The sequence below is a fragment of the Lepidochelys kempii genome, chromosome 9 (assembly GCF_965140285.1).
Source record: "Lepidochelys kempii isolate rLepKem1 chromosome 9, rLepKem1.hap1, whole genome shotgun sequence".
Classification (NCBI taxonomy): domain Eukaryota; kingdom Metazoa; phylum Chordata; order Testudines; family Cheloniidae; genus Lepidochelys; species Lepidochelys kempii.
Window position 1 is genome coordinate 33,867,469 of NC_136388.1, and position 17,142 is coordinate 33,884,610.

A 17,142-nucleotide genomic window follows, 5' to 3' on the forward strand; every position below is an offset into this window, starting at 1 on the left:
TCGGGCTAGAATTATTTGTTTATTTAGGTTGGTGGTTGGGAAAGGGGAGTTTTCAGCAATCTCTTTATAATTAAAGGTATTAGTTAATTTTATTAGAGCTCATATAGCTTTACAGCTGCATGCACTGGAATTGATGCTAAAGTAACTTCATTAATAAGCTTTTGCGGTACGTTAGATTGCTATAGAAACAGGAGGCATGGAGACAGCAGGGAAATGTTGGCCAGGCAAGTATGGCTAGCTATTCATTTATTTTAATTTCTTTGGCTCTTTCATGTCTGCTTAAATCATTGCCTAACATAGGTAAGTTGGAGACCATTTGTGTCCTGGGTATTCAGAATTTTTTGAAGTATTATATAAGAGCAGTAACATATTGTGGAAGGACCTTGAGAAGCTTGGAGGTTTAAAAGCCAAAAATGCTTTCCTTATGCATTGACAATCTATATTATTTCCTTTCACCAATCCTGAAAATGTCGTCGTGGTTTTGTTTGCAATAATTGACAGGATTTGCACCAAGAAGCCTTTTAAAAAAAACAGCTCATTTACATTTTCATTTCTACTGCAACTTCATCACACAGCAACCTTAGCCAAAATATTCAGATGCAAAGCTTCTTCTCTTTTTTCAAAGCAGAATTATTTAAATGAAGTTATTGGGAATGGATTGTATTGAAAGTGGTCATAAAGCTTTTTTTTTTTTTTTTTAAAGGGATCACATACTGAGAGTATTAAGGGTCTGATCCTGCAGTCTTTCTCTATGCAGAACTCTCGTTGATTGCAAAAGAAGTGAAAGACTTGCAGATTTGGGACCTTTATCACAAATCCTGAATTTGGTGAGGGGAAAGTGCAAGTGGAGAGGGTGAGCCCAGGTTCCTCTACCAATTCTAAAAAGACCTGACAACAATAGGAGCCGTTACCTTGGTGGATATTCCAGCTGGGAAAGACCTTGACTATTCAAGGACCTAGACCTGATGTTTCTGAACTAAGGTGAAAGCTCTGAAGCCCTTGCAGTCACTGAAATACTTCTCTGTGATTGGACTTTCTTTTGATATACTCCGAAAGGGCTGGACTGGAATGTGTGGCTAACCAGGTGGACTGAGCCGTAAAAGAAGGGACAGACCTCACAAGATGGAACTATAACTGAAAAGGGGAGATGTCAGGGAGGGAGACAACTTGCCACATCACTGTCTGACCACCACTTGGTATGGTGGTGAGTGTTCTCCTTTTCAGTGCCCAATAGGTAAACTCCACGCTAAGAACAGAACTGAGATTTGATGATACTGTAGTGCTTTCATGTAATTAACCAGACAGTTCTTAGAAGGATAGTTCATGCTCATTTCCTATAGAATCGCCTTATTTATATTATAAATTCCCCTGTAGGCCACTGACTCATGAACTATAGGAAGTGGGAGGACCTGTAGGGTAAAATCCTGCCCCCATTGAAGTCAATACAGGGTTTTGTCACTGACTTCAAGGGAACCAGAATTTTACCCATAGATTCTGGGGCATGTTCACCAAGGGTTTTTTCTGGTCATAAGCCACTGGTGTGGTGTGTGTGTGTGTGTGTGTGTGTGTGAAATTGGAGTGCAGCAAAGCAGCTACAATTTAATTTACTAGGGGGAGCTGCTAGGGACCAGCACAGCCTGAGAAGGTGGCAGCACTGACCAAAATAGACTCATGGCCAGAATACTGTAGAGTGTACTGTAGAGCTGTGCCCCACAGGAGACCCTCCGAGAGAGCGGAGATGATAACACTAGTCCTTTCCTGGAGAGAATCCCTCCTCCAGTGCAGAGGACTTAGTTGGGGTAGGGACATGTCATGCACCCTCTGTCTGTATACCTGGGGTAGGTGGTGTGTCTTCCTAAATAGTCTGCTTCTGTTCAAAACCATACCTTCTTCTTAGTGCTGCCTGCTCTCTTGGAGAGCTGTGGTGGCTCCTTTCCAACAACCAAATGGAACCCTTGAGAACATCAGTCGTAAAAACTCAGGTTCAGACCAATGAAAGGCAATGCTGTCAATTAGCAACAAAGGTCAATGAAACAATTAATTGTTTTATATAAACAAATGGATTATCATCATGTTAGACGCTCCCCATCATGTAGCTGTGAATCTAGGAATTTGGTGGACTTTCATTTGGCTCATTGTGTTTAAAAGCTCACGTAAGCTTTGTTTTGGGAAGAGACTCACCTCCTTTGTGTCCAGTATATTGCTAAGCTCAAAACAAGCTCTTTTAAAGGTCAGTATAAATTCCCTGTGTGGAACAGGCACCTCACTAACCCAACCCAAATCTTTGGTTCGCAGGAAAAGCCTTACAGAGGCGGTGAGGGAGCACGTCACTATATAACTGTTTAATGAGTTATTGATTTATTGCTGAGAAATGAAGAAGAGCAGGAATATGACTAAAATGCTTTTTTGAAAAGGGTGGGTTAGGGAATGCCTATTTTTCTGGTACATATTGTACTAGATAGGTTCAGTCTGCCTGTCGCAGAGAATGGTGAAAGACCTTTTTAAGGCATTCTCTGACGCAGAAAATATTGGAATGGCTCCAACAGTAAATTGAAAAAGAACTAGCCTTGTTCATGCTGCACGATTCCATTGTTTTAATATTGGGCTTTCTCTATCCCATAACATTCCTACTGGAAACTCAAGTTAGGGAAAAAATTATTGGAGGATGTCTGAGAGGTTAGCTCAAAATAAAAATGAATAGACGTGACATATCTGTGCCTCCGTGTGTTTTATTTTGCTCTTTCTCCTTTTTGACATCTCTCATTGCTTCATTTTCTTCACTTCCTTTCTTTCCTGTTCTGTCATCTCTGTTTTCTGGTTTGCATTTGACCAGGTAGTGTACATAAATACTCAGGCTTGCACAGATGAAATTCTGGCACACTGATCCTTTCAAAAATTTTAATCCAATTTGAGAGTGCTGATTTTTACACACACACACACACACACACACACACACACACACACACACACACACACTGTTGGTGACAAAAGCTGGTGATGACACCTGTGTTAAATGACGTGAATGTCGTCTCCTTTGTTGATGTGCTTTTGAGCCAAGTTTGCTGTAGCATTTTCCTTTGCTCACTGCTGGAGTTAGTTTAAATATTATTAGAGATGGAAGGAAGAAAAACAAGAAGATGCTGTAACATACAAACGCCATGCTAGGGTTAGTGGAGTCCAAACAGGTGTGAAAACTTTAAACTATTCATATCAAATGTAATCCTATGGATCCAGGCAGGGCGTGCAACTATTGTAAAATTGATTAAGTGAAAGTTATTGTACTTTGTTCCTAGCAATATGAATAATCTTTATATTATTCTACTTAAAATTATTTACTGTGGACACAACATCAGGAGTATTCAGCAATCAGTTTCAAGATATACAAAACAGTCAGCAATAAAAGAATTTAAATTAATAATATTTAGTAATTAATAATGTAATTTCATTTGCATACTTAATGCTGACACTGAGAAGCTGCTTTTTTTTTTGCATGGGAAGACAATAATAATAAACTAAATATTGAGTCCGGCTCACCCAGATGATGATATTGATAATGGGGCTCTAATTATCTAGCACTTAGATCCAAGCTGTAAATTTGGCATCTGAATAAGATTCAGAGATGTTTTCATCTGTGGTTTTGGGTTTGCCTGTTGCAGAGATAAGATCGGTCATGCACTTCTCATCTGGATCCGTACTTCCCCAGGGTTGGGAGAGTGTTTGCATCTTCGCTTGTGTTTTGTTTGAGCAGCAATCCTGCTGACTGGAATCACATAAACTTGGTATCAGAACCAAGTAATCCAAGCCAGAGCAAACAAGTACACAGAGTATGAAAACAAAACGTTTCACATGAATTAAGTTGTCATGAAACACAAATTCTTTGAACTTGTAAGAAGACAATGCAAAGAGAGCATCAGAACCGGACTGTGTAACCATGGCCACTGGCAGAGCTTGCGACTTGTATTTATAAAACCCTGATAATTAGAGTTATTGAAGGCAGCATATGACATACCACAAGAAGGAGCAAGATATCTGCCTACCGATTGGCATTGATAATGAGATGAAATGTACCTTAGTGCTCACAAGCAAGGATGCCACAGAAGGTCCCACTGAAAATGGTTTTGAAGTTGAATTGGCTTCTCTTCCCTTTCATGCCAGTTCCCTTCAAAATATATATTTACCCTCTTCATCTTAAACAAGCCCAGCTATGATCGTTCCCCTTCTGCCTCTCCAGTGACAGCCCCGTCTCCCATATGCCATTCCCATCTTCCCCCTCTCACTGTCTGTGAGATTCCATCTGGATTTCACTGTTGCTTGCATCCCCTTATTTTATACTCCTGGTGATCTCATCTGCTCACATGATACCAGCTACCTTCTTCCTTTTCTTTCCCCCGAAACATTCTCCATTCTACCCCTTCTCTGTCACTTACTACATTGTCTCCCGCTGATAATGCTAGCTTCATTCTTCTGTGTGTCAGCTTTACACACAAACATCATCTTCCATATGGCTTCATCTTACACCTGGAACAAACCCTACCATGTTGCCTATAAGAAATCCGATGGTTTCTTATGATAGCTAGGGTGAGCGTCACTGAATTGGCACTTTTATTATTATTATTTATTGAAAAAGTAATACCATTTTGCAAACACAGTCATAAATATTGTATATATTTGACTGTATGCTTAGCCTCCACTGTTCATATGTCACTTGAAGCAATTTGGGGCAGGTACTAGGCCTTCTCTTCATATGTTTGTACAGTGCCTTGGATGTCACCTCAATCCTGATTGGATCTTTGGAGTCCTATTGTAATTCCAATCTTAAATAACAATAATAATAGTAACTAACACACCTAAAATGCCAAAAGTACTTTTAGTTGTGAATCTATCCTTGAGTTGCTCTGATTGTCATTATAATTTTGATAGGGTTTAGAGACATAAAACAGGAGTAATTTGCTAGTTTTTCACTGAAATATCTGCTGTCATCTGAAAGAGAGTTAAAGAATTTGGTTTGATATATTAGCAGACTATATGTATATGTATCTTAACAAGAGACAAGACACAATCTTAATAACCAGCTTTCTAGAATACCCAAACCGGATTTGCTTGAATATTAAGAATCATGACATGATCGTGGATTCTACAGACTTGTATGCATGGTAATCAGCTTTGCATTACAGAGATATTGCTGATGGAATGAGTTTTGATGCTAAGTGTGTCCATCTCTTTTACAGAGGATATTATTGTATTGTCCAGTGGAATGTTATGTGAATGACTAATAAAGAACAAATAGATACTGTACAGTAAAGTTGAACGAACAGAAAATAGTATTTAAAGTGTATTAGCAATATTTGTTGAAACAAAAACACAGATTAAATGTGGCATTTATTTGTATCCAGTGGCATTTGCTTTAAATAAAACAAAAAGCCTAGAAATAGGTATTTTTTCACATACACAGTGCCAGAATTTTTCCATTCTAGGTGAGGACTTAAAATGGGGGAGGATTACTCTGAAATCCTGTGCCTCTGATTATAATCTCATTTACACTGATGTCAGTGGAGTTATATTTGTATAAAACTGATGTAAGCAGGTCTGGGGAGTACTGAGCTTCTGAAGGGGTCTGCGTTTTGAACAATGTGTAAAAACAAAGTTTTGCTCACCTGTGGTCATTAAAGATACCATGGCATTTTTGTAAACAGCAAGGCTGTTAACCCTGGTGTCTTGGTCAAAATCCAGTTGAAGTAATTCCGTCAACTGCGTTCCTAAATTGATTCTGCAGTTTCCGTTGGATACACTCTCCTAACCTGCTGTGTAGTTTTTTGTGTTTCACACCAGAGCTAGCTGGACTTTACTCATAGGTGAATGATCTCTGTATAGAAGTGAGTGCAATGCTAAGTGTTTTTTAATCTTTTTGAATGAAAAGAGCTTTAGATTGAATTGGCATTTTGCTACTGCAATATGACCTTCAACTGGAAAATTTTTTCCAATCTTGGGTGCCGCATGGGTTGAGTTGCACTCCTTTATTGTAAAACCACATTGTGGGGTTAATCCATCTTTCAACTACTTCCAATTCAAAACATATTCTTTGATACATATTAATATCTTACTGTCCTATGTGTTGCATCATTTGCTGGTCCATGGGTACATGATCAACCTCTAGCAGAATTCAAATAATCTTAAAACATTATGCCTGCAGGTGTAACCACTAGCAACATTTTGTGAAATATTTGATGGGTCTTGAGAATACAGATAACGTTCCAAGTTTAAAATCTTCAGGGTTTACATTATCACACATAACAGGAAAAATGCAAAAGCAGCTGAGCTTTTGTGTATTTTTTTTTTTTTAAAAAAGGTCACTATGGAAATCTTGTTAAAATGCAGGTCAGATTATAATCTCACATACAAAGGTGATTTTCCAGAGTAACTCATTGAAGCAATGAGTTTAGAATCTGACCCACTATCTCTAAATCCTTGTATTTATTAATGATAAAGGATAAGAGAAAGTTGTAGTCTACGACTCTGATCATAGTATTGGGGGTCAGTTTGATTCTGATGTCGCACAAGTGTAAATCAGGAGTGATTCCATTGGAATCAGTGGAGTTACACTGTTGTAAAATTGGTGTGGGTAACAGTGAGTGTTGATCATTAACTAATGTGAGTATTGAGAATTGCTACTTAAGCATTAAAGATGAAAAGCAGTGCACAAGTACTAAATATTATCGTTAGAAAGGCATGCTCTCTATTTTTATTCTCCAAACAATCTTTTAAATTGTATGAGGTCATGATGTTTTCTTTTAGTCCTTTGGCCATGGAAATGATTTTTATTTTCATTGACATAGAAACATGCCTTTCTCATGATATTTAGTACTTGTGCACTGCTTTTCGTCTTCATTGCTTAAGTAGCAATTCTTAATACTCACATGGGAATGATTTTTATTTTTATTGACAAATTAGAACTAAAAAACATAAAATGTTAATGTTTAGTTTTAATTATAACTTATGACTTAAAGTGTTTAGTACATATAATTTCCAAATTGATAGCTGTGGAAAAATAATCGTTTTAAAGAAGTTCTGTATTTGAATATTTGGAGGATCGCTGAATGAAATATGTGATGAAAACACTTAAGATTAGAAAGTTGTGGCCCTATGAATGATTCATCTATATAGCTGATCTTTGTGGTCTGGTGCACATTTCACTATTATTCAGTACAAGACTAAAGATTACCGTGCAAGACTAAAATTTGCTGTCACTGGGGCAAGAAACACTTTGAAGGCAAGACCCCTGAGGAAAAATGTACATACTGCACTGTACGTACTGGTTGTGCATACATCACATACAGTGATCTCTCTGGTCAGCTAAGGAGTGGGGCTGCTTGGCTACAAAGAGGGAGATTCAACCTTCTAGAAAGGAGGTAAACTGAATGGAAGAAGGTAATGTGAGAACCTCAGTGGTTTCAAGAAGGGCTTGAAGGACCAACACCATGGTTTTGTGTTAAGGTAGCTTTATGGGATGATTATTAGCCCAGTAAAGTTTGTGTAGATTTTTAAATTGAATAGGTTTCAGATCCTGCAAACATGAAAATACAATTATAATTACCACACTAATCCTGTCTGTATAATTCTTTGGGAATCAATTAAACTAGTTTATCTGCTCAAGGAATTTGAAACTTGCTGAGAAGCTTTCGGTGTTATATTGCTTATTGGCTCTTTGTGTTTCTTGTAAACAGGCAGACTGAATCAGCAACACCGTCTACATGGATGGAATATAAATTTCTGTACAGTTCTGCTTCCTTGAGGATTTTCAATATAAGAACTACCATATGAAACTGAGTAGTTCTGGCACATAAAATGTAAATGATAACAGTGTGCTTTATGTATTAAATTGGTATAAATCATGCTTCTTAAGAACTGAGTGAATTTAATGTTCTTTAAAGGTTGTGGATTGACAGCACTGGAAAGCTAATGTCTCAGCTTTAAAATAAAAAGGTGCACTGGTCACCATTAAATGTCTGCATTTGCCAACAGTTTCCACTAAAGATACCAGTTAGGAACAGGAACTAAGGCTCAGATACACAAAGGGCCTTCAGTGTTGCAGTTTCTAACTTCAAGGTGCCTTGCCACTCAATGGAATTTCAGTCCCAGGTTAGGTGCCTTGGTTCCCGATACAATGAATGGGGAGGTTGGGTGCCTAAGAATAAGATCCATAAAAGCCAGAACACTGACCCACCCACTGTGAGGGGTGTGACCCAAGCACTGCCCCTCTCCAGAAGTTAGGTGCCTATCTCTCCTTGGGATTCTCAGGTGGAGTTAAGTGTTTACACTATTTTTGGAAGAATTGCTGGAATGGGTGGGAGAAGGATGTAGCCTCCCTTATGATGTTTAGCTCAGTGGTCAGGGTACTCACCTGGGATGTGGGAGACCTGGGTACAATTTCCACCCTTTGCCTGATTTGGAGCAGGGATTTGAATTTGGGTTTCCCACCTCTCAGGCAAGTGCCCTAGCCCCTGGCCTATAGATGTATTCTTTCACTCTCTTTGGCCCAGTGCATATTTAATTATTTATAGACAGTGGAACAGCTTCAACATGAGAGACCCCACCATAATATCCTATTGCCCAGGGCGCTCCCCTGGGGGTGGGAAACCCAAGGTCAAATGCCTGCTCCACATTAACCAAGGGAAGAGGAGGGGAGCAGGGGGGAATTGAACCTGGGTCTCCCACATCCCAGATGAGTGCTCTAATCACCAGGTTAAAGGAAGATTGCTCCTGCCAGCACTTCCTCCTCCCTGGCTGTTTTGCTTGAGTTTTAGATGTACTCTGAGAACACTTATCAGATCAGGCCATGAAGGCAAGACAGCTAAGAGAATGCCTTGTGTGAGGATGTTGCTGGTCTTAAGCGGCTGGGTGCTTAGACTGAGGTGGGTGTGCACATGCTCACTGGCAGAAATTTAGGCACCTCTGTGTTTAGGTGATAGCTCAGCACAGGTTTTGAGGATCTTAGTGGCACTTAAATTTTGGAGTTCGTGCATAACTGCCACTTTAGGTGCATAAGTCCCTTTGTGGATCTGGCCATAAGGCACTGATTCAGTAATGCACTTGAGCGTGCTCTGAGGTTTAAACGCATGAGTAGACCCATTGACTACCCAAATACGCTTCAATGCTTCTACTGATGTACTGAAAGCTAAACAGGTGTTTAAGTACTTTTCTTAATTTGGGACCTCACTGTCTGGCATCTGCTGGCAAATCTTTACTTTTTAATGCCAACTACAATGTGCCTCTTAAAATGGCAGTGCAAATTTTCCTTTCCATACCATCAGTGTATCCCAGGCTAAAGTAGGACATCCTTTAGGTCTGAGCGGTAGTTGTGTGTGTATATATTCATTCTAGGCATGCCCTTACTGAGGAGACTAACTACTAGTTTGCACTTTTCTGTCAATTGCAGTTGTTGGGGTTTTTTTGGCATTTGCCACTGTTGACTAGATTGAAGACTAAGGCCACTGCATCTGACTTCACATGTAATAGTGACAAGATGGCAAAAAATATTCTTTTCCCCTTTTTAAGCCTTTGTAGATGGTTGGTAATATATGAGAGAAATAGATCATGGCTTGGATTATCATAGTTTTTCTCACTTTTTGTCAGTGTGCGATTTTTTTTTTTTTGTCCTTGCAAGTAATCGCCATGAAGATGAGAGGCAAGGTGAGCCATATCTGGGGTCTGATTCACTGAACTCTAGAGGAATCTATTCATAGGGAGGGTGGGAAATGTTCTTGTTAAGAGCACTGTTACTGTATCAAAGTGTAACAGTGAAATACAGTTAATTAAATAAAACAGGGCTATAGGAATGATTCTCTTTTTATCTCATTTAAGAGTTGTCCATCGTCCCCCCCTGCCACCTTTCTTCTGTTTTCTCCCTAAAGTGCTTATCTATGGAAACAGCAATTTTGGCCCACAGCGATGGAGTGGCTAGGCAGTGGGTTAGGATTTCATTTTTAGTTTGAAATGCTTCCAGCCATGAACTCTGTTTGTAGCCAGAATCAGTCCACCAGTAAAATAGTACTTGGTGAAAGTTTTAAAAAAAAGTTTGAATTTACACCCGTCTCCCCCAGCCAGCCATCCACACACATTGAAGAGCAGGGCTCCTCTGGGCCGGAGTTCTTGGGTGCTTTGATAGAACGGACATGTTGTTCTCAAGGTTGTGTTATTGAGGGGAGATTAATAAAACCTGTGAAAGAATGTTGGCAAGTGAAGGACTGTGGTAAGAAATTCTCTCTCACAGCTCTGTGATCTGCCCATGTTTCAAGCCTGTATTACTCTTTGTATTATTTTTTATGTTTTCTTCTGAAGAAATAAATCTCTTTTCTCAGCAGCAAGTTAGCAAATCTGTATCCTATATTTGTAATTTAAGGGATACAGTGGTCCAGGTTAGTAGATTAGCAATTCCTTAACTGGTGTAGCAAGTAATGTTCCATAACTGATCTTACATTCCTCTTTTCAAATTGAGCATCTCAAACTTTGATAGTATTTTGTGCTAATCAAGGGCAATAAGGTATTTATTGATGATTACATGTTCTGTTCATTCCCTCTGGGGCACCTGGCATTGGCCACTGTCAGAAGACAGGATACTGGGCTAGATGGACCTTTGGACTGGCCCAGTATGGCCATTCTCATGTATTTCTAAGCCTTTACTAAAAACTTACTGAATGAATCTGACATTCAAATCAATGAACTCCTTATTCAAAATTGAAAGAAATGAAATAATAGAATATCAGGGTTGGAAGGGACCTCAGGAGGTCATCTAGTTCAACCCCCTGCTCAAAGCAGGACCAATCCCCAATTTTTGCCCCAAATGGCCCCCTCAAGGATTGAACTCACAGCCCTGGGTTTAGCAGGCCAATGCTCAAATAAGGGTATGTAAAAGAATGTTCCCAGAGAGCTTAGTAATAGCTAACAGCGCTCTTCTCCATAAATATATGTCAAAGTATATTCTTTAATGAATAATCATCTTAAATGGAGTGCTCTTTTGCCTAAGATAATACGTTATTGTGCTTAGGAGAATGAATGGGATAATGGAGAATATGAGAGAAAGTCAGATTAGAAATATGAATACATCTCTTACCAGAGTGAAAACAAAAGGAGTACTTGTGGCACCTTAGAGACTTAACAAATTTATTTGAGCATAAGCTTTCGTGAGCTACAGCCCACTTCATCGGATGCTTATGCTCAAATAAATTTGTTAGTCTCTAAGGTGCCACAAGTACTCCTTTTCTTTTTGTGAATACAGACTAACACGGCTGCTACTCTGAAACTTACCAGAGTGGACGCCCAAATGGCTGCATAAACAGCATGGAAACATTCAAAGATGCCCTGTAGTATGATGACAGGCCATAACTTCATGGGTAGAGTAGGAAAGCAAGTATTATTTTCATAGACCATTGGTATTTCTGCCTTTTCGGTACACTTATTGAGTACAATATTCTTCATCATAACAGTCACTAGTACAAAACATTGAGGAACTGAGGATTAAAGTGTTTCAGAGTAGCATATTGTTTTAACAGTCCTTCAGTTAGCATCCCAATGGCATGTTTATGTAAATTATATACAGAGGTTGTTGCTAAGGACTTATCATACATTTTGAATGGGAAATCCATTTAATAGGGTCTTGAGTTTAAAGCACAGAACTGAAAATCAGAAGACAGGGATTCTAGTACTAGTTCTGACACAGCCTTTCTGTGTGACCTTGGGTAAGTCACTAGGTTTCATGTTTTGTAAAATAGAGACAATAATGGTTCTCTTATTCCTGGGAGTGCAGGAAGGCTGAGCTAAATGAGGTTTACAAAGCATGCTGAAATCCTGTGATAAAAGATGCAAAGTGTAGTTTTATTAATAAAATTTCCTCTGCTAAATTGGAGATTAAAGTTTAGTTTTAGTGAAAATAATCACAAGTATGGTAAAGTTAGTGAAGGTGTATAATTAATGAGGCCTAATTTGGAGGCTGTAATCAATGAAGCTGCTATTAGAAATAGGTTCTGTATGTTGTTAGTAGTGTCTTGAAAATGTTCATAACTATATGTCCTTTCCAAATAAATAGTGATTAACAAACGCTATATATTCCTGAGTTCAGGATCAGTTGAAAGTTGACTCTGCAAAATTAGTTTGGAAATCTCCCAAGAACAGGCTTTCTTTATTTAAAAACTTTTAAAATGTTGTATTGTTTTACGTGAGAGTTTGTTTTAAAAACTTGCCATTTAACATTATTACAGTTTAATCTTTATTTTTCATAATTTCCCATTCTAAGCATAGGGAGTACTGTGTAAAAAAGAAAAAAAAATGCTGGAAGTGCCACCTACTCTTATGGACCAATACTGTGATTTACCTGAGTACACTATATATCCTGTTCAGAGTGAACAATGGAAGGGGGTCCAAATTTAACAAGCCAAGGAATCAAAGACAAATGGAGAGGGCTTGACAAGGCATCCAACTCAATGGGAGTGTTGCTGGTGAAGTCCGTGAGAGCAGAATTGAGCCTTGGGGGAGGGGGAAAATAATAAACACTAAAAAAAAATTCCTTTGAAATGTTGATTGCTGAATTATAGGGCCACAGAGATAAGGCATTTTGTCTTTTTCCTTTTTTCTTCCAAATGTTCTGATTTTCCTGTTTTATCTTAAGTAGAGGCTTGCTGGGTGTGGTCTGTCTTTACCAGGAAGGGCAGTTTGTGGAAAGATTCAGTGTGTGACTGGGATTTTGATTGATTTTTAGTGGGATTTGTGGATGCCCAGCACTCCTGAAAATCAGGTCACTTTCACTTAGGTGCACAAATATGGATTTAGGAGCTGAAAGTTAGGCCTTCAAATTTGGAAATGTTGGCTTCTGTTCTAAAAGATACTGGGCCACTCTTTGTGTGTGTCTTATTTAGTTGTACATGTTTACTCATTTCTAATAGTAATCTATTTTTTTAATTTATAAAACATCCTCCTATTGCACATGAGGCTTCCAAGGCACTGAATGGACAGTTAAAGACACTCAGGTGAATAGAAGTATTAACTTTCAGTCCTCCTTTGTCTGAATTCAAGTGAATTGCTTTTTTGTTTTGTATTTTAGCATTTTCAGACCATGTTGAAGACCAAGTTGAATGTCCTAACTCTTCGGAAAGAGCCTCTTCCTACAGTGATCTTCCATGAGCCAGAAGCCATTGAGCTGTGCACCACAACTCCATTAATGAAGACCCGGGCCCATACTGGATGCAAGGTATTTGAAAAATCAAAACCCCCAAGGCTCAAGACAACTGTGGAATTGTTCCACACATATAAGAGGAAAGTGGGAAAAAATTCATTTTGTTATCTTGGAAACCTCATTAAATAATGCTAATACTGTGAGGTTTATAAATCAAAAGAATCTTTGGGCTTTTTTTAATTAACATTCTGCTCCTTAATAAATGAGGTTCTCATGCATAGAGAATGAAATCCCAAAGTAGTTTTGCAATCCTGGCAATAAATTGCACTTGGATCCTGGCTTCCAAAATTGCTTATTATACTCAATATGTAAGTGTTTTAGTGATGGTGTCATTTCACCTGGGCTAATTTAAATATGATTATCGGTACTAACACTGAAAGATGAGGTTCCCAGGCCTAAGCACCCTGTTTAGTAATCCTTACTAACATACATATATGCCCATTGAAATGGCTTTGCAGGATCAGGCTTGAGATCATATTTAAAAATAAAGAATTAGACCTTGAATCAATTAACCAGCAAGATGACTTTGTCCAATTGCAGCAAACTACAGCTCCTGAAAAAGTGTATTTATTCTCTAAACTGCTTAAGCGCATAAAGTACTTTCTCTACTGTGACTATTTAACAACAGTGAACAGATCTGCCTGTCTGTCTGGGTATATCTGTCTAATTTAGTTACAAAACTAAGTTAGCCCAGTGGAGCCACAGATGTTAGGGGAGATTGAGCTGGATTCTCATTTGGCTTGTACATCATCAACAGGATTGTTAGCTAAGTTCCAGTTGCTGAGCCAGATACATACCTGAGCCCAAAGGTAGTGAGAGAACAGTTCTTTTAGTCTTGGGCATCACTTGCTGTGCAAGATGCCAGCTGTAAAATAAAACCCTTTCTGATGTCACAGTGGTAGGTGAAATAGAAATTTCAAGTTACAAGTAAAACTTACAAGACCTTTTGTGCCTGTTGTTTCTGGTAATAGCCATTGAGATATTGCCATTTGGTAGAGGTGTGGAGGGAGAGGTTGCTTGATGGTGGTTTCCTATGCTTTTCACAGCATTCTCAGTAGGTAAAGGAAATGAGTTGTGGGTACATTATGAAATGAAATGCTTTACAGTGTTAGGCTGTTTTTTTCCTGGAATGTCGTCACCAGGATTTTATGAGCAAACCTTTGTTCTAGGAAGTTTGACTTTCTTGTGGCTCTTTGCTGCGAGTGCAGCTGAGAAGAGCTCATGTTCAGTGTCAAGTGCCATTGCTGCATTGTGTTGATACAGTAGAACACAAGCCAAATGAGCCCTACACAATATTATAAGTCATTCCTACTGCCAGAGGTTTCCCTAATGATGTCTTTTGTCCTTTGTGTTGATACATAATGAAATTTGGGGAACATCAGTAGTTAATAGTACGGACTGTGGAGGGTCTGGCTTTCACATTTTGTGTGATGGGCTTTGGCTTAACAACACTTTCTGAAAGGAAATTTAACTCTGCCTCTGAGAGTATGATTGTAGAGTTCAAATCAGAGAGTGCTATTGGACTCATCCTGCAGTTCTTTAACAAATGAAAGCTCTTCTTTAACAAGTGACGCGTGTTGCAGAATGAGTCGGAATCTATAGCAGTCAGAATCCTATTCCATACTTAGCTTTTTATGTATTTCTGTGAAAAAGCATCCTATCAGCTACCACTATATACATATCTTCTTCCCCTACTTGTCAGTGGCAACAACTGTATGTCATGCAGTGTTGTAGTCCATCTCCTTGCCAGAATTGCTGCCTACAGTGTAGTTTCCAGTGCTTTGTTGAGTTCGTCTCAAACGACTCAAGAGATGAGGCTTCTAGTACCTTTCCTGGGAGACTATTCCGTATTTGCATTGCTCTCATGGTTAAGAAGTTTTCCTCAGTTATTAACCCGATTTTTCCCTTTCCCTATTTTACCTCATTGCTACATTTATTTATCCTTCTCTTCAAATATTTGTAGCTGGTTTGGCTTCCTCTCCCCTTGATGCTCAACGCTCCTCGCCCCACCCCCACCCCCGCAGCACTTCAGTGACTAATTCATTTTTACTTCTTCAGGTAACTTTTTCAATAGCAATTACTGTTTTTCTTTTGCCTTTTGGTTAGATCCACCAAAAGACCTAGATGAGTAATAAAAAAACATAGCAAATAGAGTTGGGCAAATACTATGTGACTATCTGCTGGATGAATAATTTAGGGAAAATTTAATTGCATAATTTTTTCAAAAGTTTGTGAAATTTAGCCAAATTATTCAGCAAATGTTATTCAGGCAGCTTTACCCTCCCACAGTTTCCCTCCACCATCCAGCTTTAGACTGTTGAGTAAATTTGCTCGCTAGATTGGTTCCTGAAAAGAGTGTTCACCCAGCCTTTAAAAACCATCAGAGTGCCTCCCATGTCTGCATTTTCTTAATCTGTATACCTAGGCTTGCCTTTTTCCAATCTTATCCTATCATTCTAGGCTCAACAACATGACTCCACCAAGCAAACACACACTTACACAAACAAACAAGATATAATTTACATTCGATTTTGCAGCACAGAACTGCAGTTATTCCACGTTCAAAATTCTAACGGTCATAGTCTCTCAGTGCAATAGTAACTTACTCAAGGGCACAAGTTCCAGCTCCTTCTTGCTATCCCGGCCCTTCTTTTCTTTACTCTCTTTCTTTGAAATTCCTGACATACAGGCAAGAGCACTGCTGCAGTCTCAGGATTTCAAGACTGAACAACACCTCAGATGCCATTGCAGTCTTTGCTTGTGATTGCATATAGTTCATAATGCAGGCCAGCGTAGCCGAAACTTCTTGGGTAGTGTGTGCTGTCAAAGATTCCAATATATTTCTTAAAGATGAACAGACTAATTTATGAGACAGGTGAGGTGAGAGCCCAGAGTGGAAGCTTGGGTTCTACCTTCTACTGCTGACACTGCTTACAGTCTTGGGCAGGACACTCGGGTCTTGATCCTGCCCACTGCTGAGACCCCTTATCTGTCAAGAAAGTCAACAACATGGGTGCCAACAAGATTGGATGCTGCTTTTTTCAGCAATACTATGCGGTTTAATGTAGTTAATGTTTGTAGACAGTGACAAAAGAAAAGTGTTTTAGCATTTTGGTCACAACAATAGTAGCTGTTTTCAAGAGAGAAACAAAACACCTTGGTTAATCAGGGACCTGTACATAGAAAGTCACTATTTGAGTTAAACCCTAATATAGCTGGGAAGGGGAGGAGAATGCTAAGAATATATGTTTTATTGTTTCCAGCTCACTTGTTGGGCGAGATTTTTAATCATGGGTTTCTAAATTGCTCCTACCAAAAATTAAATACATATCTTTTTGTATGTGCATGAGTGCAATTTAGATCCCCACATATGAATATTGGGCTCCCCCTTGTTCATATGCTGAGGATTTAGATTTGACTGTGGTTATCTAACTTGTAGCTCTTTGATTATTAATTGTGATGCACTCTTGTGTTTTCAAGTGGAAACTTCCTCTCCTTTCAGCACAACACTAAGTACTGTAGCATCAGGTTGAGATTGGAAACCTGGACCGCTTCTCGAAAGTAGGTTGCTCAAAATGGTCGCTTCTCAAAAGTAGCTGCTTCTACTGTCCCTTTTTTAAAGCTTTATCCTTATCCTTTGAAGAATAATCAAATATTATATTAGTTTATGCAGATTTCAAGGCTCCTCGTTTTCTATCTCTTAAAGCTGTGGAGGCATTACAAGGGATTTTATGTATTCTGTTGCTGCTTTTCCAGGCATTGTTACTGTAATGCAAAATGACAGAGGTTAAAAATGTTGCCTTGTAACTTGTGAAGTGGTGTCATTGGTTGAACATTTGTATTAAATTATAAGACTCTTCAATGTGAAGTCTGTATTGAAGAGTCAGTGACCAGAGTCAGTAGTGGTTTCATTCAAATGT

At 38.8% G+C, this 17,142-nt stretch overlaps 1 protein-coding gene across 4 annotated transcripts in view; it reads left to right on the forward strand.

Moving 5' to 3' along the window:
• Positions 1-17,142, forward strand: part of PID1 (phosphotyrosine interaction domain containing 1) — a 159,630-nt gene that overhangs the window by 43,123 nt on the left and 99,365 nt on the right. For 2 of the 4 annotated variants that reach the window (XM_073359837.2, XM_073359836.2), the window contains exon 2: positions 13,091-13,237. The exons of 1 other annotated variant lie outside the window; for it this stretch is intronic. In XM_073359837.2, coding sequence (XP_073215938.1) covers positions 13,091-13,237 — 147 coding nt within the window. Of the gene's footprint in view, positions 1-7,763; positions 7,845-13,090; positions 13,238-17,142 lie in introns of those variants that run through there. One more of the 4 variants, XM_078854435.1, reaches the window with a different exon arrangement.